Source organism: Diospyros lotus, chromosome 1, assembly GCF_014633365.1.
Source record: "Diospyros lotus cultivar Yz01 chromosome 1, ASM1463336v1, whole genome shotgun sequence".
Lineage (NCBI taxonomy): Eukaryota > Viridiplantae > Streptophyta > Magnoliopsida > Ericales > Ebenaceae > Diospyros > Diospyros lotus.
Genome location: NC_068338.1, coordinates 21,744,371 through 21,771,926, shown reverse-complemented (window position 1 = coordinate 21,771,926; position 27,556 = coordinate 21,744,371). Strand labels below are relative to the sequence as shown.

Genomic DNA, 27,556 nt, shown 5'->3' with positions numbered 1-27,556 from the left:
TGTTTAACAAAGTTGTTGAAATATAATGGGAACCCAAGTCTCAGTTTCACAAGAATTTGAAACAATAGAAATCAACCCAAGAAAATGTTGTTTTGAGGGGTGTCAAACACTATACAAAGATCCATTTCCTCATTCTACCAGAAAAGGATCCCAACTCAGCTAGAAGTACACCAAATTTCTCAGTGTAGATTGTTGAGCGATGGGTCCAAAATCAGTCAGTTTTCCATCTGGTTTTCGTCTCTTCTAACTTTGCATGGTCACAGCTGGGTAGCCCGGAAGGCAGCTGGCCTTTTCTGACGTCGAACACTAAGGTTTTTACAATTTTGACACGGTTGATCTTGGACAAGCTGCACAACTTGGTATCCCTCAAATAGGAAAAGCATCAACAACAAGAAGCTAGAATGCTCAACAATGACAACTAGGTGAATCCTGATGATGTTAGTTACCAAATAACCTATGGACGCAAGGGTTACAACAACCCAGAATACTCAACAATGACAATCTAAAGGTGAATCCTGATGATGTTAGTTACCAAATAACCTATGGAAGCAAGGGCTTGATAATTCATGATCACGGCATAGAGTTGACCTGAAGCTGCAATTTGAAGTCAAGTCATCCGATTAGCATCCCCCTCTAGAAGTTCTTTGAACTGGAACTTCACCTTGCCCCCAATATGGAAAAAAAAATGGGTTCAATTTTGTGTCTCATAGTGCAGCCAACTATGGGTAGAGTTCTTGTCTTATTATGAATGCTTCCTCTGAACATGACTTGTCTTCCTCTTCATGCTTCAGCAATTCCCCATTACCAGTGCACAGTCGAGCTGAAAATGAAGGCGACATGGGTGCATAGCCACCTGCATTTGCTTCAAATTTTTAGCATGAATCATCAAAGATAATTGAATATTCACAAGGCTGATAAAGGTCTTAATATGAGAAAAACTGAATACTGCAAGGCAAGGCAAGGAACACAAGCACCTCTAAAGGATGAACTTCTCTCGAAGTCTTTGGTTGCATGCAACAAAATGGTCCCTGAAAGCACAACAACAAAGCCACATATTCCTGATATGATGCTTCCTCCGCTTTGGCCATCCCAATCCTGGAATAAAAAAAATCATATATTTACATGTTGGAATTGACACCATTTGTTGGATGGTTTAAATTATATATTAGGGCTTGAATATCTTAAGTGGTTCTGGATTTGGTAGGAAAAGAATATCTGCATATGAAATCTGAACATGTCTAGTTCACACCACTGCACAAAGGATTCCTATCAGTCACTCGAATTGAAGGTTGTTCCCTGGTGGAAATGGGAAATTAACGGTAGATTCACTTACAAAAATCACACAACTTTGGTGAAGCTACATTTACCTTGAACATTATAACACTGGCAACTATTGTAAGCGTGGTGAACATGACATAATACAAGGGGGAAACGATTGCAGTGTTGAAGGTGTCAAGAGCCTGAGATGACAAGAACACATCATTAGATCAGGTAAATTTTATTTATATATATACAACAACTACATTAACAAATTTGAACTGCACATTCCTATTTTCTGCTGTTTATTTGAGCAGAAATGAAGGAAAAAAATGTTTTTCATCATAAACTCCAAAACTCGGGAACGGTTAAAACCTCTCTTATGCAAGGAGGAGAGCGACAAAGCCTATAATGAACGAATGCCATCTTGGAAGCACAAGCTAGAACTGGAGGACAACAGTAACAACTCCAGTCTCACATTAGTGCAGGCAGGCAAAGCTAAATACAGCTGCTACATTGCCATGCATTTACAAAGGGTTCATCTTTTAGATCAGTGTCACCATCAACCCTCAACAGTGAGTCAACCCTTTTCAAATAAAGAGCGAACCGTTTGGAGCTAGATTCACAGGGTCAGAAGCCCAATAAGAGTGGACAAAACTCAAAACAGAATTCACATGGCACCATTGCCCAATAGAGGTTTTAACCACATTCCAGTCGCCACCAGTGCAATGCGATGGAATCACTTGAAGTATAGTCCTGATTTAAATGATTGTTCATGCTAGTGTTTTGTTGGATCAAATTTTATGACATCTCCTTTTATGTATGCAAGTATATAGATGTACACATAAACATGTTTTTGCACCCATCACAGTGAAGTGTCGGCTCTAATAGTTGAGGGCCAAATCAAAACTCCGGATAGTAGTAGATGAGAATTTGAATATCCAAGGGTAAAATTCAAAACCCCTGATGATAAATTTGATCCCATTGCAAAGTATTTGAGCACTGATAATTTGTTCAACCAAAAAAGATAGTTATCATCTAATTTTTTTCACCTTCTCAAATGTCAACCAACCACTGGACATTCCGAGGAAAAAATTATATATATTTTTTCTGCCTGAAGAATATCTTTGGACATAAAACATCATTAAAAAACTCCCTAATGATAAACAGTAAAGTATCGAGGCAGCACTAAGATCATTTCATTTAATGTAAATAAGAGTATGTATAAAGAAATTACTCCTTTATCTGCATTAGATAAGATAAGTAAGGGGTATTAGTATAATTAACTTTAAATACTTATATATATACTCTTGTATTGTACACTTAGTGGAATATAAAGATTATTTTATTCTCATAACATAACATGGTATCAGAGACACAAACCCTAGACCCAGCCGCCGTCCACCGCCGCTGCCACCGCTGCCGTTGCCGCTGCCTCCAATCACACGGCCATCTCTCAAATTGCGTGGCCAGATCTCGCGCGTTGCCCAGATCTGTCGTAGCCTAGATCGCACGGCCGCAGCCCAAATCCGCCACCGCCCAGCTTGCACGGCCTCGCATTACCCAGATCTGTCATCGCCCAGATCGCACGGCCCATAGCGAGCCTAGATCCGTGACGCCCAGTCTTCTCCTCGCAGCCTCTTCTTCTTTCGGCTGGCTCTCGCGGTGGTTTCTCTGATCACCGGTCGCCGTCGCCTCGCCGGTCTAGATCCGACCATCCTCTTCGCGGCCGACCCCAGATCCAGCTACTGTTGTTCTAGGTCTCTTCTGCCTTCTCCTCGAACGTACAACCCGACCTGCTCCGAATTTGTTGTGTTTTCTGCACAATGTCTTCATCTCCAACGCACTCTTCATCCACAAGCCGCTCCACCATGTCCACACCTATAACCATTCCCCATTTTTCGGGCACACTAGGTATTACCACGGAGAAATTGAGTGGACAAAATTATTCTGCTTGGTCATCTGCAATTGAGATTTGGTTTCTTGGACATGGTCTTGAGGATCATTTATCAAAGACTATTTCAACTATTCCTGAGGGAGATCAACCTCTTTGGCGGAAGGTGGATGCCCAGTTACTGAGTTTATTGTGGCAGACTATTGAGCCGACTTTGATGCCGATATTTCGACCTTTTCAGGAGTGTAGTGCCCTGTGGACTCAGGCTCGTGAGCTGTATACGAGTGACATCACTCGTATTTATGATGTGATTGGTGCTTTGTTCAATCTACGACAGGCTGATTTGGATATGACCACATATTTGGATAAACTCCAAGCTTCTATTACTGATTTTAATGAGTTGATGCCATTTAATACAGATATCAAGAAACAACAGCAACAACATGATCACATATTTATTGTCCTCTGTCTTCACGAAATTCGTACGGAGCTTGAAACTGTTAAGCCATAGATTCTCAGCAGTGCTTCTCTCCCACCTTTGACAGAGCTATTTGCCAGGCTACTTAGAGCCTCTTCTGTTACTGCTGATCATGGCGTGTCCATACCTGGAGATCACTCCGCCCTAGTTATGACCCAGACTGATCGTGGTCGTCCTCGGCCCCAGTGCTCCTATTGTAATCGTCTTGGTCACACTAGAGAGACTTGCTATCGCCTACATGGTCGTCCACCTCAGGCAGCCAGTACTGCTAACATGGTTGTTGGTACTTCAGAGGGTCAGACATCTCTCACACCCAGTGATTCCTCACTAGTGACTATCACCGAGGGGGAGTATGCCCAGTTCCTTCAGTTCTGGGCAACACAATAGGCTACTTCACCTATCACGTCCCTTACTGACACCGGTAACCCTACTGCTTGCTTTACTAAGTCCTCCTCATCTTCTCCGGTAACCCTACTGCTTGCTTTACTAAGTCCTCCTCATCCTCTCTTGGCCCATGGATCTTCGACTCTGGTGCTACTAATCACATGTCTAGTAATCGTTCTCTTCTTATCTCATATTCAACCTCTACAACCTCTACCTCTTGTTACATTGGCTAATGGCTCTCAAGCCTCAGTCACGGATATTGGCACAGAATCACCTCTCCCTACTTTACCATTGTCATATGTTTTCCACTTACCACAATGTTCCTTTAATTTGCTCTCTGTCAGTCAACTCACTCATAATCTTAATTGCTCAATAACTTTTTTGTCCGATTCTGTTCTTGTGCAGGGTCGGAGGACTGGACGGACGATTGGCACGGGGCTTGAGTCTCATGGCCTCTACTATCTATCTTCCCCTACTTCCTCAATGGCGTGCACGACGACTACTTCCCCACTACAGATCCATTGTTGACTGGGGCACCCATATCTTCCCAATCTCAAGAAGACGGTTCCCAATCTCTCTCGTATTTCTTCCTTAGAGTGTGAGTCTTGTCAACTTGGGAAACATAATCGTAGTTCTTTCCCAAGTACAGTCAATAAATGTGTTAGTTCTCCTTTTTTAGTAGTCCATTCAGATGTATGGGGTCCTAGTCGTGTCAATTCAAAAGATGATTTTCGGTATTTTATAACATTTATTGATGATTTCTCTCGCACTACATGGCTATATTTAATGAAAACGCGTTCAGAATTATTTTCAGTATTCACTACATTTTGTGCTAAAATTAGAACTTAATTTAATTTGCCTATCTATGTTCTTCGTAGTGATAATGCTCTTGAATATTTGTCTCTCCCATTTAAATCTTATATGGCATCTAATGGGATTCTTCACCAAATTTCGTGTCCTGGAAATCTTATATGGCATCTAATGGGATTCTTCACCAAATTTCGTGTCCTGGAACCCCACAACAAAATGGGGTGGCTGAACGCAAGAATCGTCATTTTATTGAGACAACTCGCACGCTCCTTCTTCATATGCATGTTCCGATTCAATTTTGGGGTGATGTTATCTTAACTGCATGCTACTTAATTAACCGCATGCTATCTTCTGTCCTTAATGACCAGATTCCTCATTATGTTCTTTTTCCTCGAGTTGACTTATATTCTCTCCCCCCTCGTATCTTTGGGAGTACTTGCTTTGTTCACCATCTTGCCCCAGGTCGCGATAAGCTCTCTCCTCGTTCCATTAAATGTCTTTCTAGGTTATTCTCGCCTTCAGAAGGGGTATCGTGTCACACTCGGCGATACTCGTCCCAATTTCCTTTCATTGCATTCTGTTAATGCTTTCTTTGGATTCTGCTATCTGTTTTAAATTCCAGCTGTACTAGTTTGTTAGAGAGAATATTCCAAAAGTAGCCCATGTGTAAAGGGCGTGAATAGGACAAAATAGGCTGTTATAACCGTCTAGGGAAGGAATCCTCGGGTTGTTGAGGCCTATATATCCTTCTTAGACCCTCGGCTACAACAACGAGATTATCAATCAACTTCAGATTTCTTTCTTTTCCTCTATATTCATCTGATCTCCCTCACTATCTCTTTCTTCCCTTCTCTCTACTCAGCTTACTACTCCTATCGCTGATTAATTCTAAACCAGCCAGCCTATCCGAGTCACAAGCCGTGACAATTTGATATCAGAGCCGCGGTCTTGGCTGGATTAGCGTAGCATCCATTTATGGCGGACGGTACCCGCATGAAGAGCCTCGAGTCGCAGCTACAATAGCTCGGCTCGACGGTGACAGACTTCCAGACGCACGTAGATTAGTTAGAGCAAGGATCGAAGCGAAATCACGAGGCGATTTTAACACTGGACCGCTGAATGGAAAATTCGGTAGGTGAACTTGAGAGAAGGCTCGACAGAGCTCTGTCTCAAATGCGGGAGGATAATGCGCAAATGAGAGTAGAGCTGGAAGCCCAACTCCAATAGTTCATGGTTATGTTCACTCGCCAAAATGCGGTGAGATTAGCCCTTGAGTTTCCTCCTAGAGATTGAACAGAGCCATTAATACCAGATGTCAGGAGAGATAAGAGTAGCAGGGGATGAAGGGGTTGGGCTGGAACCGAAAGGAAATATGAGAAACGTGATGGAAGGTGGACAGGAAGGGCAGAATCGTCCACAGCAACCGGGGTTTCCCGACACCTAGGTTGGAGATTTCGGTGTTTGATGGGAATAATCCCCGGTGGTGGGTGAGAAAATGTGAGCACATGTTCGACTGGTACAATGTACCTGAGGAAAGGAGGGTAGCTTTGGCTTCGGCCTACTTTGATGACCTGGTAGACGCCCGGTATCAAGGGTGGATAAGGGTCAGGAACAACCCAACCTGGGTGGAGTTCACGGGGAGGTTATGCGAGAGGTTTGGAGAAAAGAGTACGTCAGATGTCATCGAAGAATTCAACAAATTAAAGCAGATAGGAGATGTGAATGCCTACCTGAGGCAGTTTGAAGAGCTGAGATCATTAATGATCAACAACGACCCCCACCTCTCAGAAGCCTATTTCGTCTCTAGCTTCTTGAGTGGGCTCAGAGATGAGTTGACCTATGGTTAAAATGATTCGGCCTAGAACAGTGGAGCAAGCGGCAAAAAGCGCTCGACTACAAGAAATGGTGGTCGAGGCTTTAATGAGGAAGCAGAGACAACAGCACCGGGCAGTCACGGGAAACTCAGCCCATCCGGGAGATAAGGTACATAACCGAGATTGGGGTAGGGGAGGCCAAGGTGTTAGGAACACAGGAGGGCCTAGTTCAGGGGGAAAATATAATGAATCGAGGAGGCAGCCGGTGTTGTATTTCAGATGCGGGGATAAATACTATCCTGGGCATCAATGTAGGCGGCAACTGTTGTTATTAGAAGGGGGCCCGAAGGAGAAGTCAGAAGTAGAAGAAGATGAAAGAGAAGAGGATGATGAGCTTGGGGAAGAAGACACAAGTGAGATTTCACTCCATGCGTTAAAAGGGGTGACCAATAACAAGATCATTAAGGTGGAAGGGAAGGTGAAGGAGGACAACTTGTTGATCTTAATTGATAGTGGAAGCACGCATAGCTTCCTGGATGAAGGGTTTGCGAAAAGATTGAAGTGCTCTCCCAAGGAAACTCAACCCCTTAGTGTGACGGTGGCTAATGGGAACAAAGTGATCAGTGAATCGGTATGCCAGGGGTTTAATTGGGAGATGCAAGGGGAGAAGTTTGAGGCAGACCTAAGGCTGCTTCAATTAGGGGGCTGCGATGTGGTACTAGGGGTGGACTGGATGAAAGAAGTGAGCCCCATAAGCTTTAATTTCAATAGGATGGAGGTATCATTTGACAAAGAAGGAAGAAGAATGACTCTCGCTGGGGGAAGAGAGTTTGGGACTTGCCGAATGATAACAGGGAAGAAGCTTCACCGGGTGTTCAGGAGTAAGTGGAACCAACTGGCTCAACTGTTTTCCATTACAACAGTGGAAGAAGGGGGCGAGCAGAAGCTGTATGGGGAATTATACTTGACTGTCAACAACCAGCAATGTGAGCTTGGCCAGGTACACTTTCAGGCCCCTATTGATGAATTGCTATTAGAATTTGAGGACTTATTTACTGAACCTGATACTCTACCCCCAACCCGAGCCTTGGACCATTCAATCCACCTAAAGCCCAATACCGAACCCATAAACATCAGATCATACCACTATTCTCCCATCCAAAAAACAGAAATTGAGAAAATGGTGAAGGAAATGTTAAAACAATCCTCCATAAGACCCAGCCAAAGCCCTTTCGCATCACCAGTCCTCCTTGTTAAAAAGAAGGATGGATCTTGGCGTTTTTGTGTGGATTACCGGCAACGAAATACCTCAACCATTAAAGACAAGTATCCTATACCCTTGATAGAAGATCTAATGGATGAACTACACAATGCCAAAATTTTCTCAAAGCTGGACCTTCGTTCAGGATACCATCAAATAAGAATGAAACTTGATGATGTCTATAAAACAGCCTTTAGAACCCATCATGGACATTTTGAATTCTTGGTGATGCCATTTGGACTCACCAATGCCCCAGCCACTTTTCAAGCCCTAATGAACCAAATCTTCGAACCCTATTTAAGGAAATTCATACTAGTATTTTTTGATGATATCCTTGTTTATAGCCCAAACCTTAACCAGCACTTACAACACCTCAAAACCACCCTAGAAGTCCTTAGATCTAACTAGCTCTTCATCAAAAGGTCGAAGTGTTCCTTTGGGCAAGATCAGGTTAAGTATTTGGCCCATTTGATATCAAAAGAAGGGGTTAGGACTGATCCCAAAAAGGTGGAGGCCATGTTAGCTTGGCCACGTCCCACAACGGTAAGGCCTCTACGGGGGTTTCTTGGCCTTACCGGTTACTACCGCCGGTTTGTGCGAGGATATGGAGTAGTGAGTAAACCACTGACCAACCTACTTAAGAAGGGTTCATTCAGCTGGGGAAAAGAGGCTGAGGAAGCCTTCGAGAAGCTGAAGATTGAGATGAGCAGGGTACCTACTTTGGGCTTGCCTGATTTTTCTAACCCTTTCATATTGGAAACAGATGCCTGCTGAGGGGGCATTGGGGCTTTGCTGTCACAAGGAGGAAGGCCGTTGGCATTTCTAAGTCAAGCATTAAGCCCAAGGCATTTGGGATTAAGCATCTATGAAAAGGAATTCTTGGCAGTGCTTATGGCGGTGGAAAAGTGGCGGCATTACTTAGAGAATGGGAAGTTTATAATCAAGACAGATCATGAAAGCTTAAAGCATTTGTTGTAGCAGAAATTCCAAACACAACTGCAGAGAAAGGGAATGGCAAAATTGATGGGGTTGGACTACATAATTTAGTATAGAAAGGGCAAGGAGAATGTAGCTGCTGATGCCCTTTCAAGGTGCCAAGAAGAAGGGAGTCTGAGTGCAATCACGACCGTAGTTCCAGCATGGTATCAAGAAGTTGTCGACAGCTATGAAGCGGACGAACAGGTGAGGGGGATATTGGAAAAGCTAGCAATGCGAGTTGCTGATACTGAAGGTTATGCTTTACAAGAAGGGTTGATCAGATTTAATGGCAGGATCGTTATTGGGGATAAGGGAAGTCTCAAGAAAAAGATCATGCAATCCTTGCATGAATCACCTTTGGGAGGGCATTCAGGAGTTCAAAATACTTACCTTAGGGTAAAGCAACTCTTCCAATGGCCCAAGTTGAAGACTGATGTCAAGAAATTCGTCCTGGCCTGCGACGCATGCAGGAAATGCAAACATGAAAATGTACCCTACCCCGGTCTTCTTCAACCCCTGCCTATTCTGGACCAAGCTTGGGCTAGTGTCTCTATGGATTTTATAGAAGGATTGCCTAAATCTGAAGGGAAGGATAGCGTGCTGGTGGTCGTAGATAGGTTGACAAAATTCGCCCATTTCATAGGCTTGTCCCACCCTTTCACAGCGCAGGAGGTGGCAAGGTCCTTTGTGGACAGAGTAGTGGTGCTGCATGGAGTTCCAAGTACTATCATTTCAGATAGGGATAAGATCTTCACAAGTGAGTTTTGGCAGGGACTGATGAAGTCTATGGGGGCCAAACTTAATATGTCGACAGCTTATCACCCGCAATCGGATGGCCAGACGGAGAGGGTCAATCAAAGCTTGGAAACCTACCTGCGGTGTATGTGCATCCTGCAACCCAAGAGCTGGCATCGATGGTTAGCGTTGGTCCAGTGGTGGTATAACTCTAATTACCACACAGCCTTGAAAATGTCTCCTTTCGAAGCCAACTATGGGTACAAACCTCCCTTTCTACCCGCCTTACAAGGACAGGTGACTGCAACCGTGATGGAAGAATACATGCAACAAAGAAGGGTGGTTCTGCAGTAGATTAAGCAGGAACTAGCTTCAGCCCAAAATAGGATGAAGCAGTATGTGGACAAGAAAAGAAGTGAGAGGGAGTTCGAAGTGGGAGAGAGAGTGTATCTCCGGTTAAAGTACCCTCATCTGAAGGCCCTTACCCAAGGACCGGTGTCCAAATTGAGCCCCAAATACTTTGGTCCCTATCCCATATTGGCTCGGGTCAGGAAGGTGGCCTACCGACTACAACTTCCCCAAGGGACCCACATACACCCCATTTTCCACATCTCCTTACTGAAGAAATCCGCTGGGGCTGAGCCAGTGGATACTGCACTGTCCACCAATGCCAAGGAGAAGGAGATTTCGAAGAAGCCTGAGGCCATTCTCGACAAGAGAGTTATCTACCGCCAGGGAGTACCCCTCATCCAGGTGTTAGTAAGGTGGCAACACGGAGAGCAGGGAAGCAACACTTGGGAGTACCTACCAAGTCTTCTCCAACAGTTTCCCACTGCTGCCAACCTACTTAGCATTTCTTGAGGACAAGAAATGATTTAAAGGGGCGGGAATTGTCACACTCGGCGATACTTGTCCTAATTTCCTTTCATTGCATTATGTTATTGCTTTCTTTGGATTTTGCTATCTGTTTTAAATTCCAGCTGTACTAGTTTGTTAGAGAGAATATTCCAAAAGTAGCCCATGTGTAAAGGGCGTGAATAGGACAAAATAGGCTGTTATAACCGTCTAGGGAAGGAATCCTCGGGTTGTCGAGGCCTATATATCCTTCTTAGACCCTCGGCAACAACAACGAGATTATCAATCAACTTCAGATTTCTTTCTTTTCCTCTATATTCATCTGATCTCCCTCACTATCTCTTTCTTCCCTTCTCTCTACTCAGCTTACTACTCCTATCGTTGATTAATTCTAAACCAGCCAGCCTATCCGAGTCACAAGCCGTGACATATCGTTGCTACTCTCCTCAATTCACTCGATATTTTATTTCAGCAGATGTTACCTTTTTTGAGTCATCTCCTTATTTTGCCTCTTCGTCCGAGGTCTCTAAGTCCGTGTTTGCTGGCTTACCTTTGCCTGTTCCTTTTCTTGACCTTTCATTATCTCCATCTCCACCGCCCGTTACCTCTTGCCTTGATCGCCCTGATCTTCAGGTCTATCAACGATGTCCACAACCTGTGGCCCAACCAGCACTGCCTGTCATCACTAATCCGAGGGAGCCGTCTCTTGACTCATCCTCTGTGCCGGTTAGTTCTTCCTCCTTTGGTTCGTCGCCTTTGGCTTCTGATCTTGACTTACCTATTGCTCTTCGTAAAGGTACTCGTCATCGCACCACTTTCCATCCCATTTCACACTTTGTTAGTTATGATTCTTTGCCCCCTAGATATTCTGTTTTCGTTTTGTCTTTATCTTATGTTTCTCTACCTAAATCTGTTCCCGAAGCGCTTTCCCATCCAGGGTGGCGGGCTGCTATGGTTGAAGAAATGTCTTCTTTACATTCCACCGGGACTTGGGACTTGGTATCTCTTCCCAATGGTAAGTCTACTGTTGGTTGTCGCTAGGTTTACACTGTTAAAGTTTGCCCTAACGACTAGATTGATCGTCTTAAGGCTCGGCTTGTTGCCAAAGGCTACACTCAGGTTTTTGGTCTTGATTATGGCGATACATTTTCTCCTATTACTAAGATCTTCTTTGTTCACCTTTTCTTATCTCTTGTTGCCATGTTTCACTGGCCTCTTCATCAATTAGACATAAAAAATGCCTTCCTTCATGGCGATTTACAGGAAGAGGTGTATATGGAGTAACCTCCTGGCTTTGTTGCTCAGGGGGAGTTTGGGCTAGTGTGTTGTCTTCGGAAATCTCTATACGGTTTAAAACAATCTCCTCGAGCTTGGTTTGGTTGATTCAGTTCAGCTGTTCTTAAGTTTGGGTTAACTCGGAGTGAAGCTGATCATTCTGTGTTTTCTCGTTCTTAGTCTGGCCGCCACAGTCTTCTAGTGGTATATGTTGATGATGTAGTACTTACAGGGGATGATGATGTTGGTATCACTGAATTGAAGGCACATCTTCATCAACAATTTCAAACTAAGGATCTGGGTCCTTTGAAATATGTTTTGGGCATTGAGGTAGCTTGGTCAAAGCAAGGCATCTATATTTCTCAAAGGAAGTATGCCCTAGATGTGTTAGATGAGATAGGATTGCTTGGATGTAAGCCCACAGATACCCCTATGGATCCAAATATCAAGTTGTTACCGAGACAGGGGGAGCCTCTCTTTGATCCTGGGCGCTACCGTTGACTAGTTGGAAAACTTAATTACCTCACAATCACTCGTCCTGATATTTTATTTGCTGTGAGTGTAGTAAGTCAGTTATTGAATTCACCTTGTGATAGCCACTGGGATACAGTGATTCGTATTCTTTGATATATTAAGGTTGCCCCTGGTTAGGGTGTATTGTATCAAAATCATGGACACGGCCAGATTGTGGGATATACGGATGGTGATTGGGCAAGATCAATTAGTGACAGACGATCCACATCTGGATACTGTGTATTTGTGGGTGAAAACTTAGTCTCTTGGAAAAGTAAGAAGCAAACTGTTGTCGCCAGATCCAGTGCAGAAGCTGAATATAGGGCAATGGCCGTAGCAACATGTGAGCTAGTGTGGTTGAAACAATTAATTGAGGAGTTAGGAGTTACACAGGTTAAGTTTATGCAATTGGTTTGTGACAACCAAGCTGCAATGCATATTGCTTCTAATTTTGTGTTTCACGAGACAACCAAACATATTGAAATTAATTGCTATTTTGTTAGAGAAAAGGTGCTCTTTGGAGATATAGTTACAACATATGTGGGTTCCAACGATCAATTGGCCGATTTACTTACCAAGTCGCTTAGAGGTTCTCGTGTGAATTATATTTGTACCAAACTGGGCATGCTCAATATATATGCTCCAGCTTGAGGGGGAATGTTAAATAAGATAAGTAAGGGGTATTAGTGTAATTAACTTTAAATACTTGTATATATACTCTTGAATTGTACACTTAGTGGAATACACAGATTATTTTATTCTCATAACATAACAATCTGTAAGGTGCAGATTTTACTTTTTCACTCCAATTCTCCGTGAAATGAAGCCAGCAAGCTCTAGTATCATTTTTTCAAGATTCAAAAGAAAATTTAATGGTTGGATGTCCTAAAATTTATATAAGGTGTAGTCATAAGCTGCCATTCCCACTGGTGAAAGAAATACTTCTAAACATATTAGGTTTCGCTAAACCAATTGGTCCTCAGTGATGGAGATCAAGAAGGGTAATTCCGTACTTACAATAGAGAAAAAGACAAAGAAGAAAGCAAGGGGTCTAAAAATTTAGGAATTATTATAGACAAACAACAAAAATATACCAAGCATTTATCCCACTACGTGAGGTTAGCTGCATGAATTCTGGTTCTCCATTCATTTCTATTTATGGCCTTATCTTCTGTAAGGCCAATGTAATTTACATCAAACCTAACTAGGTTTCAATGAGAATTATTATATTTTCAAAGTTTTAATCAAATAAGGATTTAGTAATCTTGGAATTATGACTTTCTCAGCTATTTTCCTGGTTGAAATATATTACCCAGGTGTGAAGTTTAAATTACATTATTACTCAGATTCATATGAACAGAGAATATTTTCCTGCTTGGCTTCTTCCTCTCATTCTTCTCCTTTCCTATGCTTCTAGTTGCTGATGTGCATCACACAAAACTAGATTTCAATGCAGGGATTGTGTCATGGTTTATGTGCTCCTCAATCTTACCCTATATATTCATTCGGGAAACTTTATCCTCCAGCCAGTGGCCCTTCACGTTGTTCAAAATCTTGGACCCAACTCAAAGTTCACTTGTTGACTCCAGATATAACTTGATTTTGTGTACAGAATTTAGGAGTTGTTTCCTTATAGAAACAATTTTGAGCCTCCTAGTCTGTTGACATATTTTCTTTTATAGGTGCTACTTCATCTCCTTCAGCTTCAGCACATGTTCCTTATCTTCTCTCTCTTCCTTCTCTCGAGGTCATCATTTCTCCCAACAGAAGTCATAGGCACTTTCTTGTCTATTGGAACCATCCTCATGACAAAGATGCCTCCTGGATCACCCAGATGAGTTTTGTTGTCTGGGCCCATAATTTTTAGGGGAGTACATTTGATCATTAATCTCCAGATGTGAATTCTTCTCAGTTGGCAAGAACCAATGGTGACCAAGACGGCTAATTTCATAGTACAGGAGAAATGAAGAATGAAGCAAGAAGCCTAAGCTTCTAGGAATTAGTAATTGCAAAACTTTTAGAGTTTAGTTGTAAATACTGATTTTCTTTAATTCACTTTTCCAAGTTGAATTATTCTCTCTCTTCCATAAATGGGCGAGAGATACGAGAGATTGTAACTTACGTTGTTGAGTAACATAAAAAAAAGAATGTTTTGCTTCTAGGCTTGCCCACTCTTCTTCTTCTCTTCTCTATTCATAACCCCCCCCCCCCCCCCCCCCCCCCCCCCCCCCCATCTATCTCACTCACTCATACATACACACAAAATTGGACAGAAAGCTCTAAACAGCTATTGATGAAAGATCAAATAATCAACAAAGAATTCTCATGGGGTTTCCAGTTTATTCAGAATTCTTGTAAACCCCACAAAGGGATGGAGCTAGGTTGGATTTTGTAAGTTTTTGGGTGATAATGCACCAGGCTGTGCAAGTATTATCTGGTGTTTCTCTGTTTTTGATGCTTTGATGGCTGTGAATCTAAAGCAAATCAAATGTTTTTTAGACGAACTAAAATTGGTAGGAGAAGTTGATTTTTAATAACCATCTCTATTCTTTTCCCCTGGGTGAAGTTATCTTTTAAGTCAAAATCACTCTTTCCAAATGAAAACATTCCTTTTATAAAATATGTTCCTTATTTTTCAGCCTCTGTATATAAGTGAGACTCACTTTGGAAATACCAAGCCTTTGAATCAGATATCTTCTCTGCATTCAGGGAGCACAAAGACACTAGCACACAGTTTAGATGCTTATCTATCTGTTTCTTCTCAAGCAAACTAATGCAGGACCAAATTCTTTAATTTATTAGTGTTTTCATTTTTCTTATTTGATTAGCTTTTGGTTATTATTTATATTATTAGCTTTAATAAGTAGTCATGTGTCTACCACGTGACTTTTAATATGGATGGGTAGCTAAGATTAGGAGGATTCCTTTCTGATCAACAGCTAGGATTTATCCCTCCTGTAACCCTAGTAAAATAGTCTTTAGGACACTTGTAAGTAGCCACTTTTATTCTATTTCAACATTTGAAGTTTTCCCAAACCCTAAGTTTCAAATTATTGTTCCAGCTTTGATCTCACACTGTTTTAAGCCCACTTATATAGTTTCTTCCTCTCACACAATGTTACAAACAATGATCAATATTTCCCTAGATTATCAGTCCCCTGGCTTAAGAGTTTTGTGCTAAATTGCACAAGGCATCAGAGAGAAAAAAGGTAAGGAAAGACATTAAAATAAAAATTCTTTGTGCATGTGAAGCTTTTAAATGAACATAATGATTAGAAAGCAATGCAGAGATGAAAATTCCTGAAGTAGTTAGTTTAGTTGGTGAGGAAGCAGAGAGCACAGATGGTGTTGACATGATGAGTGGTTGCCATAGGTAGCAGTGCTTAGGGGATACATGATTCATCAGTCTTTGTTTTTTGATGGCTTTGTCCATTCTTGGACGGCTGTTAAGAACTGGTGATGATTAACAATTGAAGGAAATAACTTATGGAGGCACAGCTTAGTGATAGTGGCAGGAGCTTAACTTTCTTATAATATTTTCTGCGCAAAGAGAATTAGACTTGAGACTTAGATGACACAGAACAAAGACTGAAATGAGAGAAACAAGTTTGTCTATCCAAAGCTAAAAAGTATAGGAGAAGAAAATCAAATAAATTGTTCTGTAAGAGAGATGCACAGAAATCTGAATGGGAAATGACAGCATGAGTGAGATGAAGTTGATTACTTCTGCCTGTTTCTTTTTATGGGAAAACTACAAGCCCATATGGTTATGGTTCCAAAAACTATTTCATGGTTTCAAAACCAAAAAAAATATCAAGAAAATATATTTTCTGAACTAATTCTAGAAACTGTTTTTACATAATTGTTCTCAAGATACCCTAGTTTTAAGGCAACAATAAAAAGATATTTTAGTTGGTTCCAAAAATAGTTATATTAAGCAAATGATTTTATATGAAAACAAAGGAGTTTTCAAAATTTTCAAAACTTTTGATTCCAAAACAGAAAACATAGAAACCATAACCAAATGAGGCTTATAAATTTCTTAATGGGAGGGCTCTACACTTGGTTGTCAGATACATCAACAAAGTCAGTTTAATTTATTATGTTTTCTTCCCCCATTTTTCCCTGACAGAATAGATAAAGGACTTTCATGGTCCACCCTTCAACCTACACCATGCTGCATGGTCCTGGAAGCAAATTGTCTAAGTGGTTCATGGGTGAAGGATTTTTTCGTATAATTGCTCATCAATGATTCAATAAATGGTGTTTCCAGGGATTGTTGTTGGACTCCTTGTTTGGATGAAATTATGAAGGTGAACAAAAGGAAGCAAGGTCTGGATATATTATTGCTAGACTTTTAAGATAAATGATTCTGTTTAATTCACTGAATAAGGATTGAAGCTTCTTCATCTTGGTAAACTGTCTTGAATCTCAATCTTAATGTGTCTCTGACCAATTAAACAAGTCAGAAAACTCCAAGAATGCTCACCCTTACCAAATTTCATAACAAATTTCTGTCCTTCACAAGGTCTCTGGAGAACTTCTGCAAAACCAAAGGTTTGTCCAAAGTCAAATCTTTGGGTTTAAATAAATCAAAAATCACACTGTCATGTGTTTCTTGAGCTTGCTAAACATACAAAATTCAATTCTAAATGAGATCTTGATGGCCAGAACCCATACTTGCAAGATGCTACAGTTGCTTCTTTGCTAAAAAATATGATTCTGTGCTGATTACACTGTTCCTAGCTTTAAATCTCATACAGTAACAATCTGACTGATCAAGACAGTTTTTATCCTCCTCCCCTTAAAAATTCCAGAGAGAACCTAGACTCAATTAATATCATGTAATGGCATATTTTTGCCTTCATGGAATGCCTAGCTAACCTGTATCTGCTTTCTCATTTGGTAACAGCTCATTTGGACACTAAGACTTAACTGGAAGGGACCAAAGTAGGTCAAACTTGAAACTGACAAACTTCTCTGATTCTTTGGGTTTACCTTTTCTTGATCTTCCCATGGCCTTAAACAAGTGGAACGTCAAACAAAGGGTCATTGTCTGGACCGAAGGGGATTAACTTCTCAATCACCCATTGTATGTGAACTAGTTGACTACAAAATATGGACATCCACAAGCTATGAGGCAGTTCATCCTAATCCAATTTCTGTAGAAAGTCATCACTAACCTTGTTGAGATAATTCATCTGTGTGACAACACATGTGGTGACAACAAACATAAAACACCATGTCTCTGGATAGATCAACTGGTTCTTTCCTTCAAAAGTCAATTTCAGTGAAGTTCCAAGGGCCTTAACACTCATCACCTGTACACCAAACCAGAAAGATTTGATGTTAGTAATATACTGGCTACAAAAATGAACTCCTACTTCCCCTTTCCAAGATAATAGATTGATCAATAATAACCCCCTTCAAAGAACCATTGAGGCAATCCACATCCCTTGATATAGATTTTTTTTTATTTTTTATAATTCACTTGCAAAAGATTTCAAGACTTCATATTAAAGTAAAACTTCGGTTCAGTTTGTGGAATCAACAAGTGTAAGACAAAATTCAGTAGAAGAAACAAAAATACATTAAGGTCTAATTTTATAACCAATTCAACCATCAAAGATTAAAAGAAGTCTTGATGAAGTTTTCATATCTGTTGTTCTAAGTAAACTGGTCAAGTAGATAATCTATTAAAAGAAAAGTAATGACATCATACTATGTTTGGCAAGGTAAAGTGAGTGAAAGGTTACTGAAAACAAGTAACTTGTCCTTATGCATTAGGTTAAACACTTTAAACATGTTCAAAATGGTTATCCGTAAGATGGGTTCAGTTGTTATATAATATAACATCATGTCATTAATAGTATTATAATATTAAAATATTATCAATTATCTTATTATTGTTATAATTAATACCATCAAAACAATATCCATGAGATAGCTAATATTATAATTTGATCATAAAAAATTATTAGTAATATTATTAAATTAAATTTGTGAATAAATTAGTTTGATAATTTCATAAGATTTTCTACTAATACGATGTTCATGATATTGTTGATATTAGAATATCACTGGTAAACATTAGTGATATTAATTATAAATTTTAATTATTTTCTACTATTTTAGAAATTTTATACTATTACAATTGTTACTATTTATCATTAATTAACTTTACTATTTTTAACATTTTACTGTTTATATTATTGATATTGCTAATATTATAATACTATTTATTATATTAGTACATCTTAATATTATTATTCATTTCCTGGTTTTACTATCTATAATACCAATATTGTTGATATTTATAATATAATGATAAATTTATTATAGACTATTTTTGACATAAACAATTTTATCGTTTATAATAGTAATATTGTTCATATTCTAATATTATTTACTATTAGTCAATTTTAAAATTTATATTTTTACTATTTATATTGATAATAGTTAAAGTATAATTAATATGATTTTGGCTGGTTGGAAACCCATATTTCCTATACCTATAACACCTTTCTTATAGGAAAACAGTAGAAAACATTATACAAATGCTTTCAACATCTAGTTTAAATATGGACTAGATATATAGTCTTCTATTTTTTGATTGACAAATTTTCACTTTTTGAACATATTCAGTTTTTCATTTTCTATGGTAAAAATTTTCAAAACAGAGGTTAGTTTTCACATTTCAACACCCCTAAGAATTTATTGTTTGAATTTCCTCAAATTAAAATGAGAAAGTGTATCCATATAAATAGAAGTAGAATTCAATAGAGTGGATAAATGTGGAATCCCAATAATTGGTTACTAATTCCATAGAAAGTGACTCTTTTGTCCGTACCATTCTTAAGAAATAATAGCCTGAATTTCATGAAAATCAAGTTTCAAGAAGAAACATGATTCATATTTTCATGAATATTTTTGCTCACTAACTTAAAACAATTTATTTACAGAAAAAAAAACTTAAACAATTTCAGTTTTCAACCATTTCCCTCTCTTTTCAGGACCATTAATTAACAAAACAGGACCATAGGGAAAATAGATTTCAAGTACACAGGGTTTATGTTCCTCAATTTAGAGCTTTAATTGACTGTTTTAGAACCTCAAATATTGCAATTCCCTTCAATTTTTTACCTGAATTATACAATCCTGTTGAGTGAAAAAAGAAAAAGAAAAAGAAATACTGAAAAACCATCAGTAGTTCAACATATTTACCGAGAGAGAACCCATCAGTGAACAAATTCCGATGAAAACTAGAGCATTTGAATGCCCACATTGAGGTGCAAAATAGAAGATCAGGATGAATACCAACACAATTACGGATCCCACATATAGCAAAAAGGCTGACAACCAAGGTAAATGTGGTTAGTCATTTCTACATGCTGCAATAGATCAAAAAAGAAAATGAAATAGACAGGCTGACGTCTAACCTGGCTGAGTTGCCATAGTCCATATTTCCTGAACAGAAGTGATAGGACGCTCTTGTGGTGCATGGATAACAATTAGGACAGAACCCGCTATGCACATCACACAACCCAAAATTCCTAGCTGGTGTAACCTCTCCTTCAAGATAAAGTGTGCCAATACAGCGCTAAACACACAAATCAAAACTTGAGAACACAACTTCATATCACACAAGGCAACAACAACACAAAGATCATACATGGTAAAATTAACAAAAATTGCCACATTTGGCTCTAAACGAAATGACTGGTGAGCTAGAATTCAATTACCCGGCCCCACATAGTTAAGTTGTAAATGAAATGTGACACCATAAGAATTACCTGACAATAATGCTTAATGCGCCAAGAGGGGTAACTAGTACTGCAGGAGCAAAAGCATATGCCACAAAGTTTGCAATCTCTCCAATGATCACTGTACCAAAAATCACACAGAAAGAGGGATACTGCAAAAGATCAATGGAAGGCCAGAAGCCCATTGAAAATCTCTATCGGTGCCCTTATCAACTGAGCGTTGCAGCCAATAAAATACATGCTAGAGTAGTTACAAAAGCAAAACAAATAGCCAGCCTCATATCTCTGTCATTCTGGAAGTCAATAGAGGATTCACTTCCCAAATGATAAAAATTTCATATGGATTATTGGATGAATCATAAAAAACCCATTAATGCATTAGTTCCTGTTGAGAGAGAGTTTAGGTAGAATATAAATCCTCTCTTATTTATTCCATGCGTATGAAACCCTATATATACAAGGAGTATGCTAATAAATCTCCTAAAAATTAGGAATGGATAACAGCCTAATAAGTAGGAACAATAATCTTCTATAATTTACAGATTTATACAAAATATTAAAACTTAAACTTGATTTATCCTCTTAGGCTTCATGCTTCCTTATCTTCTTATCATTAACCGCCACTCCTTATCTTCTAGTTGATAAGCTCCTTTAACCGCAACACTCCCTCTCAAGATTGAGAATGGATATCATCCATTCCAAGCTTACTAGTCAACTTTTAATACACAGGTATAGGCAACTCTTTAGTGAGAATATCTACAAGTTGTTCACAAGATGATATATATGGAGTACATATTAGACCACTATCCAATTTTTCCTTAATGAAGTGTCGGTCCACCTCAACATGCTTTGTTCTATCATGTTGTACCGGATTGTGAGCAATACTGATTGCTGATTTGTTGTCACAATATAGTCTCATAAGTTCCACCAAAGTGACCTTCAAATCATCTAACAAAATTTTCAACCAAAGTAACTCACATACCCCTAACGCCATGGATCTGAACTCTGTCTCTGCACTTAATCGGGCCACCACACTTTGTTTTTTGCTTCTCCAAATTACAAGATTACCTCCTAGAAAGGTACAATAGCCGGAGATCTCATGTCCACCACTGACCCTGCATAATCTGCATTAGTATAGACTTCGAGTATCATACTCCATCCCCTTTTGAACATAATGCCTTTCCCTGGTGTCCCTTTCAAGTAATGGAGTATTCTAAAAACTACTCTAAGGTGAGTTTCTTTCAGACTATGCATGAATTGACTTACCACCCCCACTGCATATGCAATATCTGGCTAAGTGTGAGCTAGATAAATTAGTTTCCCTACTAGCCTTTGGTAGGATTCTTTATCCACCTCTTTATCTTCTGGAACCTCCCCCAATTTGTGGTTGAATTCAATCGGAGTAGTAGCAGCCTTACAACCTAGTAGCCCGGTTTTTGTTAGCAAGTCCACAATATACTTTTGTTGAGAAATAAAGATGCCCTCTTTTGAGTGTGCAACTTCTATGACCAAGAAGTATTTCAACCTCCCCAAGTCTTTAATTTCAAACTCTTTAATTAGGCATTCCTTTAATCTAGTCATACCTTCTTCATCATTTCCGGTCACAACAATATCATCCACATCTACTAATAGGATTGTTACTCCCCCTGTGGCCAAGTGATGGATGAAGAGGGTATGGTCTCCTTAACTTTGTTTATACCCTAAGGTAAGCATCACATGGGTAAACTGGCCAAACCAGGCCCTAGGAGACTGTTTTAAGGCCATACAATGTTTTTTTCAGTCTGCACACTACCTGCGCGCGAGTATCTGTACTATAGCCCGGTGGTAAGTCCATGTAAACTTCCTCCTCTAGGTCTCCATACAAGAAGGCATTTTTTACATCATATTGCATTAATGGCCAGCCTAGGTTAGCAACTAGAGATAGGAGAAGTCTCACTGTATTTAGCTTTGCAACTGGGGCAAAGGTGTCTAGATAGTCGATGCCATACACTTGGGTGTATCCCTTTGCTACTAGCCTTGCCTTATACCGGTCTAGGGTCCCATCGGATTTGTATTTGATTGTATACACCCACTTGCATCCTACTGGTTGTTTTCCTTTGAGTAATTGAACTAGCTCCCAAGTGTTGTTTTTCTCAAGAGCTGCCATCTTGACTTCCATGGCATTCCTCCAATTCTCATCCCTTATTGCTTCGGAAAAATGGTGAGGAATTGGAATGGTATGTAGGCTGGTTAGGAAGGTTTTGTGTTGGGTAGATAGTTTGGAGTAGGATAGGACCAGGTGTAAAGGATGCTGAGTGAAGGTCCTGGTGCCTTTTTTGAGGGGGCTATAGGCCATTCTAGATCACTAGGGGAAAAGGTAGGATCACTTTGAGGTGTATGATATTTAGTTATAGATGCAGTGGAGTCAATAGAAGTGATAAAATTGCTACCTGCTGGTGTCAGTGCTGGTAATAGGTGCAGGGGAGGAATTAGATTCTTGGATCTGCACCGGGCTAGCAGCCAGCTTCTGCCGCCTTGAGTAGACCTACAGGGGAGGAGTACTTGGTGAGGTTTCCTCCAGAGCCTTGTCTGGTGCATCCTCTGTAGTAGCCGGACCTAGTGAGGAGGTAGTTTGAGGTGAAGGATCTAGATTAGGTAGAGATATGACTGGATTTCCCTTGGCAGCTTTTTGGCTGTCATGAGAGTGATCAAAATAGGGAGAGTTTTCCACAAAAGTAACATTAGCCGAGACAAAGAATCTTTTGGAAGGAGAGTGGTAACACTTATAGCCCTTTTGGCTAGAGGAATATCCAATAAAAATGCATTTTAGAGCGTTAGGATCTAATTTGCCTCTATTAGGGTTGTGAACATGCACAAAGGATACACACCCAAATATTTTTGGTTTCCAACGACTAGATATATGTAAATCAAGAAAATAGTTGCTTAAGAGTTGAAGAGGGCTATAGGATCCAAGAGTTTGAGATGGCAGTCTATTAATAAGGGTAGTGGCTATTAGAACAACCTCCCCCCAATAATTTTTTGGAACATTATGGTGAAAAAGTAGTGCCCTAGTCACAGCCAATAGATGCCCATTTTTCTGCTCAGCCACCCCATTTTGTTGGGGTGTATATGGATAAGATGATTCATGAATAATTCCTTTTTGTTGGAAAAATTGTGCGAGGGATTGATTGAAAAAATCTTTGGCATTATCAGTCCTTAGCCTCTTGATTGGCACTCCAAATTGAGTATTAATCATGTTATAGAAGTTAGGAAAAATAGTGTTTACTTCATATTTATTTTTCATAAGAAACAACCACATTACCCTAGTGCAATCATCCACAAATATGATGAACCACCGTGCCCCAGAAAGATTGGAAACAATTGCAGGGCCACAAACATCACTATGAATAAGAGAGAATGGACTAGAGGTTCGTTTATTGGATGAAGGGTAAGACACCCTTTTATGTTTAGCAAATTCACAAATAGGACAATGAAAGTCTTGAATATCACAACTCCTAAACAAAGTTGGAAACATAACTCTAAGAGTAAAAAACGAAGGGTGACCAAGACGATGGTGATGTAACTAGATCTGGTCCTTATTAGATTGCACCAAACAAGACACAAGATTCACCTTGTCCTTGTTTTCCTCCCCATTTGATCCATCAAAGTAGTATAGGCCAGCCCTAGCTTTAGCAAGCCCAATCCTCTTCTTCAACCCCTGTCCCTGAATTTCACAGTAAGTAGAAGAAAAATTAACACTGCAATTGTTGTATAGGGTAAGCTTTTGAATGAAGATGAGGTTGGTGAAGAGTTTAGGGACATGGAGAACATCCTTGAGAGTTAGATGGTTATTAAGGATAATATTTCCTTGACCAACAACAGTGGTCAAGGAGCCATCTGCCAGGGTTATCTTTTTAGAGCTTGAACAAAGGCTATAGGTAATGAAACAATGGGATAAAGGGGTCATGTGATCTGTTGCTCCGGAATCAAGAATCTAAGAATTAGATTGGGTTATTCCCGAAGCATGAGGGGTAAGAGAATGAGAGGACATACCTGTAAGTGCAAGAAAGTAAGTACCTTTTTCTTTCTTGTCAAGAGAGTCTAGAAAGTTTCTTAGCTTTTCAATTTCTGCCTAGTTGAAATTCAAGCCATATGCTTGCTCCTTATGTTCCCCTTGCTTGTGCTCTGCCTGCTGGTGACTGCTAGCCATATAGGCTTGATTTTGGACCTCAAGTTGTCTTCCTTTAGATGATTTTCCATGTAACTTCCAGCATCTTTCTATGGTATGCCTTGGTTTCTTGCAAAAGGTACACCATAGAGAGTCTCGAGAATCTCTATCGTTGGAAGTTTTATCTCCAGCAACCTTCCTTTCCTCCTTAGGACCCCAGTTAGGACCTCTCAATGCTATTAATGCTGACTTTTCTATAGGAGTAGTGTCTAGCATTACTCATCTTCTCCCTTCTTCAGCTCGGATTAGAGAGATTACCTCATTTAGGGAAGGTATATCCTCTTTGCCAAGTATTTGAACCCTGACTGCATCAAACTCCATATTAAGACCTGCCAAGAAGTCATAAGTTCTCTCATTTTCCACAAATCTTTTATGTAAGGCTGCATCTTCACTGCATTTCATCTTTAGGCATTGATAATGATCTAATTCTTGTCATAGAGTTTGCAGCACATTAGAGTACTCAGTAACAGATCTTACCCTTTGTTTGGTTGCTGCAATCTTAGTCCGGACCTCATATATCTGTGTTGCATCCTTCACTTTAGAATAGGTGAGGTTGACAGCCTCCCAAATATCCTTAGCGGTTGTTAAAAACATCACCGTATCACATATCTTGGGCACCATCGAATTCCAAAGCCAAGACATAACTAGAGAGTCCTCCTCATCCCATGCAGCAAACATGGCATCTCCTTCTTTAGGGTCGATCCCTAAGAGATGACTTATCTGACCTTTACCTTTGAGAAAGGTCCGGATAAGCTGGGACCACTTTAGGTAGTTTCTTTCATTCAATCGGTAGGCCGCCTGGAGATTTTGTAGTTCTCCCCCATTACTTGAGTTGCTAGATCCAGTGAATGGAGCTTCTGAAGGGCTACTTGTTTCAACCGCCTTTGATGTAAGATTGGTGTTGGAGATGGTAGACATTTTAGGAAGATCTTGGACTTACTTATTGGGTGATGGACCAAACGGATGAAGGGAAAAACAAATGAAAGAAACAACTCTATTGGGTGAAGAAGAAAGCCACAACTAACTTTGATCACTTCAAGAAACGGAATAAGAAAACAGGTCGGAATGGCACTAAGCAGGGAAAAAAACGGCGATGAAGGCCTAAACAAAATTCCCTAGAAAGCAGGCTCTGATACCATGTTGAGAGAAAGTTTAGGTAGAATAGAAATCCTCACTTTTTTATTCCATGTGTATAAAACCCTATATATACAAGGAGTATGCTAATAAATCTCCTAAAAACTAGGAATGGATAACAGCCTAATAAGTAGGAACAATAATCTTCTATAATTTACAGATTTATACAAAATATTAAAACTTAAACTTGATTTATCCTCTTAGTTTTATGCTTCCTTATCTTCTTATCATTAACCGCCACTCCTTATCTTCTAGTTGATAAGCTCCTTTAACCGTAACAATTCCAACTTTAGTAAATTAAAACATTAGTATTATGATGAAGAAAAAAACAAAAGAAAAATGTCAATTAGTTCAGAACAACTATTTGATCACATGTTCAACTTCCAGCAGATTAAACTAGAAATTTGTAAAAAGAGAATAACAATTTTGGACGAAAGGCTTGACAGGAATAACCCAAGAAATACCGAGAAGCAAAATCAAGAACTTACTTGTGATCATCCCCAACCACCAGAGAGGCTCAGCAAGATACGAATATCCGCCAACGCCTAAACAAAAATCGAAAAATCAAAAGGTACCCAGTTGAGAAGATCCAAAGCCCAGATGGAAAAGTTTCCAAATTCAGAGAAAATCCAAAGGGGAAAACAAATGAAAAATCACCGGCTCTGACACCGGAAGCGGCCGCAGCTCTTCTCAGGCCTTTCTTCTTGATAATGAAGCTCGCTCCAATGAACCCACTCGACGAGAGAGCCAGAAGAAACCCAATCAGATTGTCCTTCGAAAAAGCCATCATTGGGATGGATCTGTGCGTCGTACTCGCTCCTTTCTTTCTCTTTTCATCTGGATATTCCTTCAAAGAATGATCAATGATGAGTCTCCCAATCTCACACGTAAAACGAAATGCTCAGTCAATGCAATAATAATACGTATTTATTTATTGAGCCAATTGAAGGAGACGAGAGAGACCGCTACTGTGTCATCATCCACACAAGCTTATTGATTGAGAATTGTGACGATAAAAATATGGGCCCCTTCTACTGTTTATTGCAATTTTCGTCTCCTTATAATTTATAGGATAAATTTCTTAAGTCACCTTGGAGATTTAACAAAAATACATAAATCACCACTAAGTTTTAAAAAATTATACTAAACACTCTTACTCAAAAAAAGTAAAAATATCATTTTATCCCCTTTATATTATCCCTCTCTCTTTTTCTCATTTGTTTCTCTAACCTTCTCATTTCTTGTTGGTCATCAACCTAAATTTAATAGAACTAGATTTATGCTGTTTATTTTTAAAAGTAAACAAACATAGGCCATCTTCGTTTTAAATCTAAATTTAGGTTTAAAGATGTGTGTGTAAGAGAAATGGAAAGAAAAAAATAAATATATTATAAGATCATTTTTGTTTTGAACCTATCTAAGTTCAAAGCATCTTAAACTACATTTTGGTTTGAGATGAATGACAAATCCAATTTTTGGTTAAAAAATGAGAAAGAGAGAAAGATTGCCTCAAACCAATTTTGATTTTATGATGTGTGAGTGTATATGTGTGTGATTTATACATACACATACATGCACTTTTAGGATCTTACTTCTTCACTAGTGACAATAGCCATAGGCAATCTTTGCCAATAAGATGCATATAAGAGGAAAATGGATAAGTAAGGTAAAGAAAAGATAGAAAGAGAAATAAGACTATATAAGGATATTTTGGGTTTTGAAAAAAAATATATTAACAATAGTTTTCAAATGACAATGGGGGAAACTAATACGCTATCATAAAAATTAAGGGAGACAATCGTCGTTATTGAAAACTCAAAAGGTCACCAATGCATTTTTATCAACCTCAAGAGTAATATGTGAAATAAATTATGACGAATGTGATTCAAATCCTTTTTTTTATGTATATATACATATGTGTACATATTGAAAACAAGAATAAGAACACATAGAGATTTATATGGTTTGGCATAAGCATAAGTCTACGAGATGGAGAATCTCAAATCCATTAAAATGGAATAGTTTGTTTACAATGGTTTCTTTTTTAACTCTCTCTTGATACTCCATATATATAGAAATGATCTAATAAGAAAGAAAGACAATGCCCTAACCTCACTAAGAGATAATGAGCCCAAATAGCAATATAGGCTTTGCACAATGGAATTAAAGACATAACCCAACAAATCTCCACCTTGACT

General features: G+C 39.4%; 1 protein-coding gene across 3 annotated transcripts; it reads right to left on the bottom strand.

Annotated features, from left to right (window-relative positions):
- LOC127800978 (probable magnesium transporter NIPA3) lies at window positions 1-26,262 on the bottom strand. Of its 3 annotated transcripts, none has more exons than XM_052335700.1 (9): window positions 26,016-26,261; window positions 25,847-25,903; window positions 20,048-20,138; window positions 19,694-19,854; window positions 19,479-19,606; window positions 17,438-17,575; window positions 1,368-1,460; window positions 975-1,095; window positions 1-853 (listed from the first exon to the last, which is right to left on the bottom strand). In XM_052335700.1, the coding sequence occupies exons 1-9, from the start codon at window positions 26,146-26,148 to the stop codon at window positions 720-722; spliced, it is 1,056 nt and encodes a 351-aa protein (XP_052191660.1). In that variant the 5' UTR covers window positions 26,149-26,261; the 3' UTR covers window positions 1-719. The 3 variants fall into 3 exon arrangements, 2 of the variants coding, with proteins under 2 accessions (XP_052191660.1, XP_052191674.1); XR_008022918.1 differs by lacking the exon at window positions 1-853 and adding an exon at window positions 16,750-16,797 and having other exon boundaries at window positions 1,048-1,095; window positions 26,016-26,262; XM_052335714.1 differs by lacking the exons at window positions 1-853; window positions 975-1,095 and adding an exon at window positions 16,744-16,797 and having other exon boundaries at window positions 1,362-1,460; window positions 26,016-26,262.
- Window positions 26,263-27,556: the final 1,294 nt, after the last annotated feature.

Excerpts from the sequence above, each read along its gene's own strand:
- LOC127800978 (XM_052335700.1), bottom strand. The coding sequence starts at position 26,148 with ATGATGGCTTTTTCGAAGGACAATCTGATTGGGTTTCTTCTGGCTCTC. Across the intron at positions 25,904-26,015 it reads CGCTTCCGGTGTCAGAGCCG|GCGTTGGCGGATATTCGTAT; the intron begins GTGATTTTTCAT and ends ATTTTTGTTTAG. Across the intron at positions 19,607-19,693 it reads GACTATGGCAACTCAGCCAG|CCTTTTTGCTATATGTGGGA; the intron begins GTTAGACGTCAG and ends CTTGGTTGTCAG.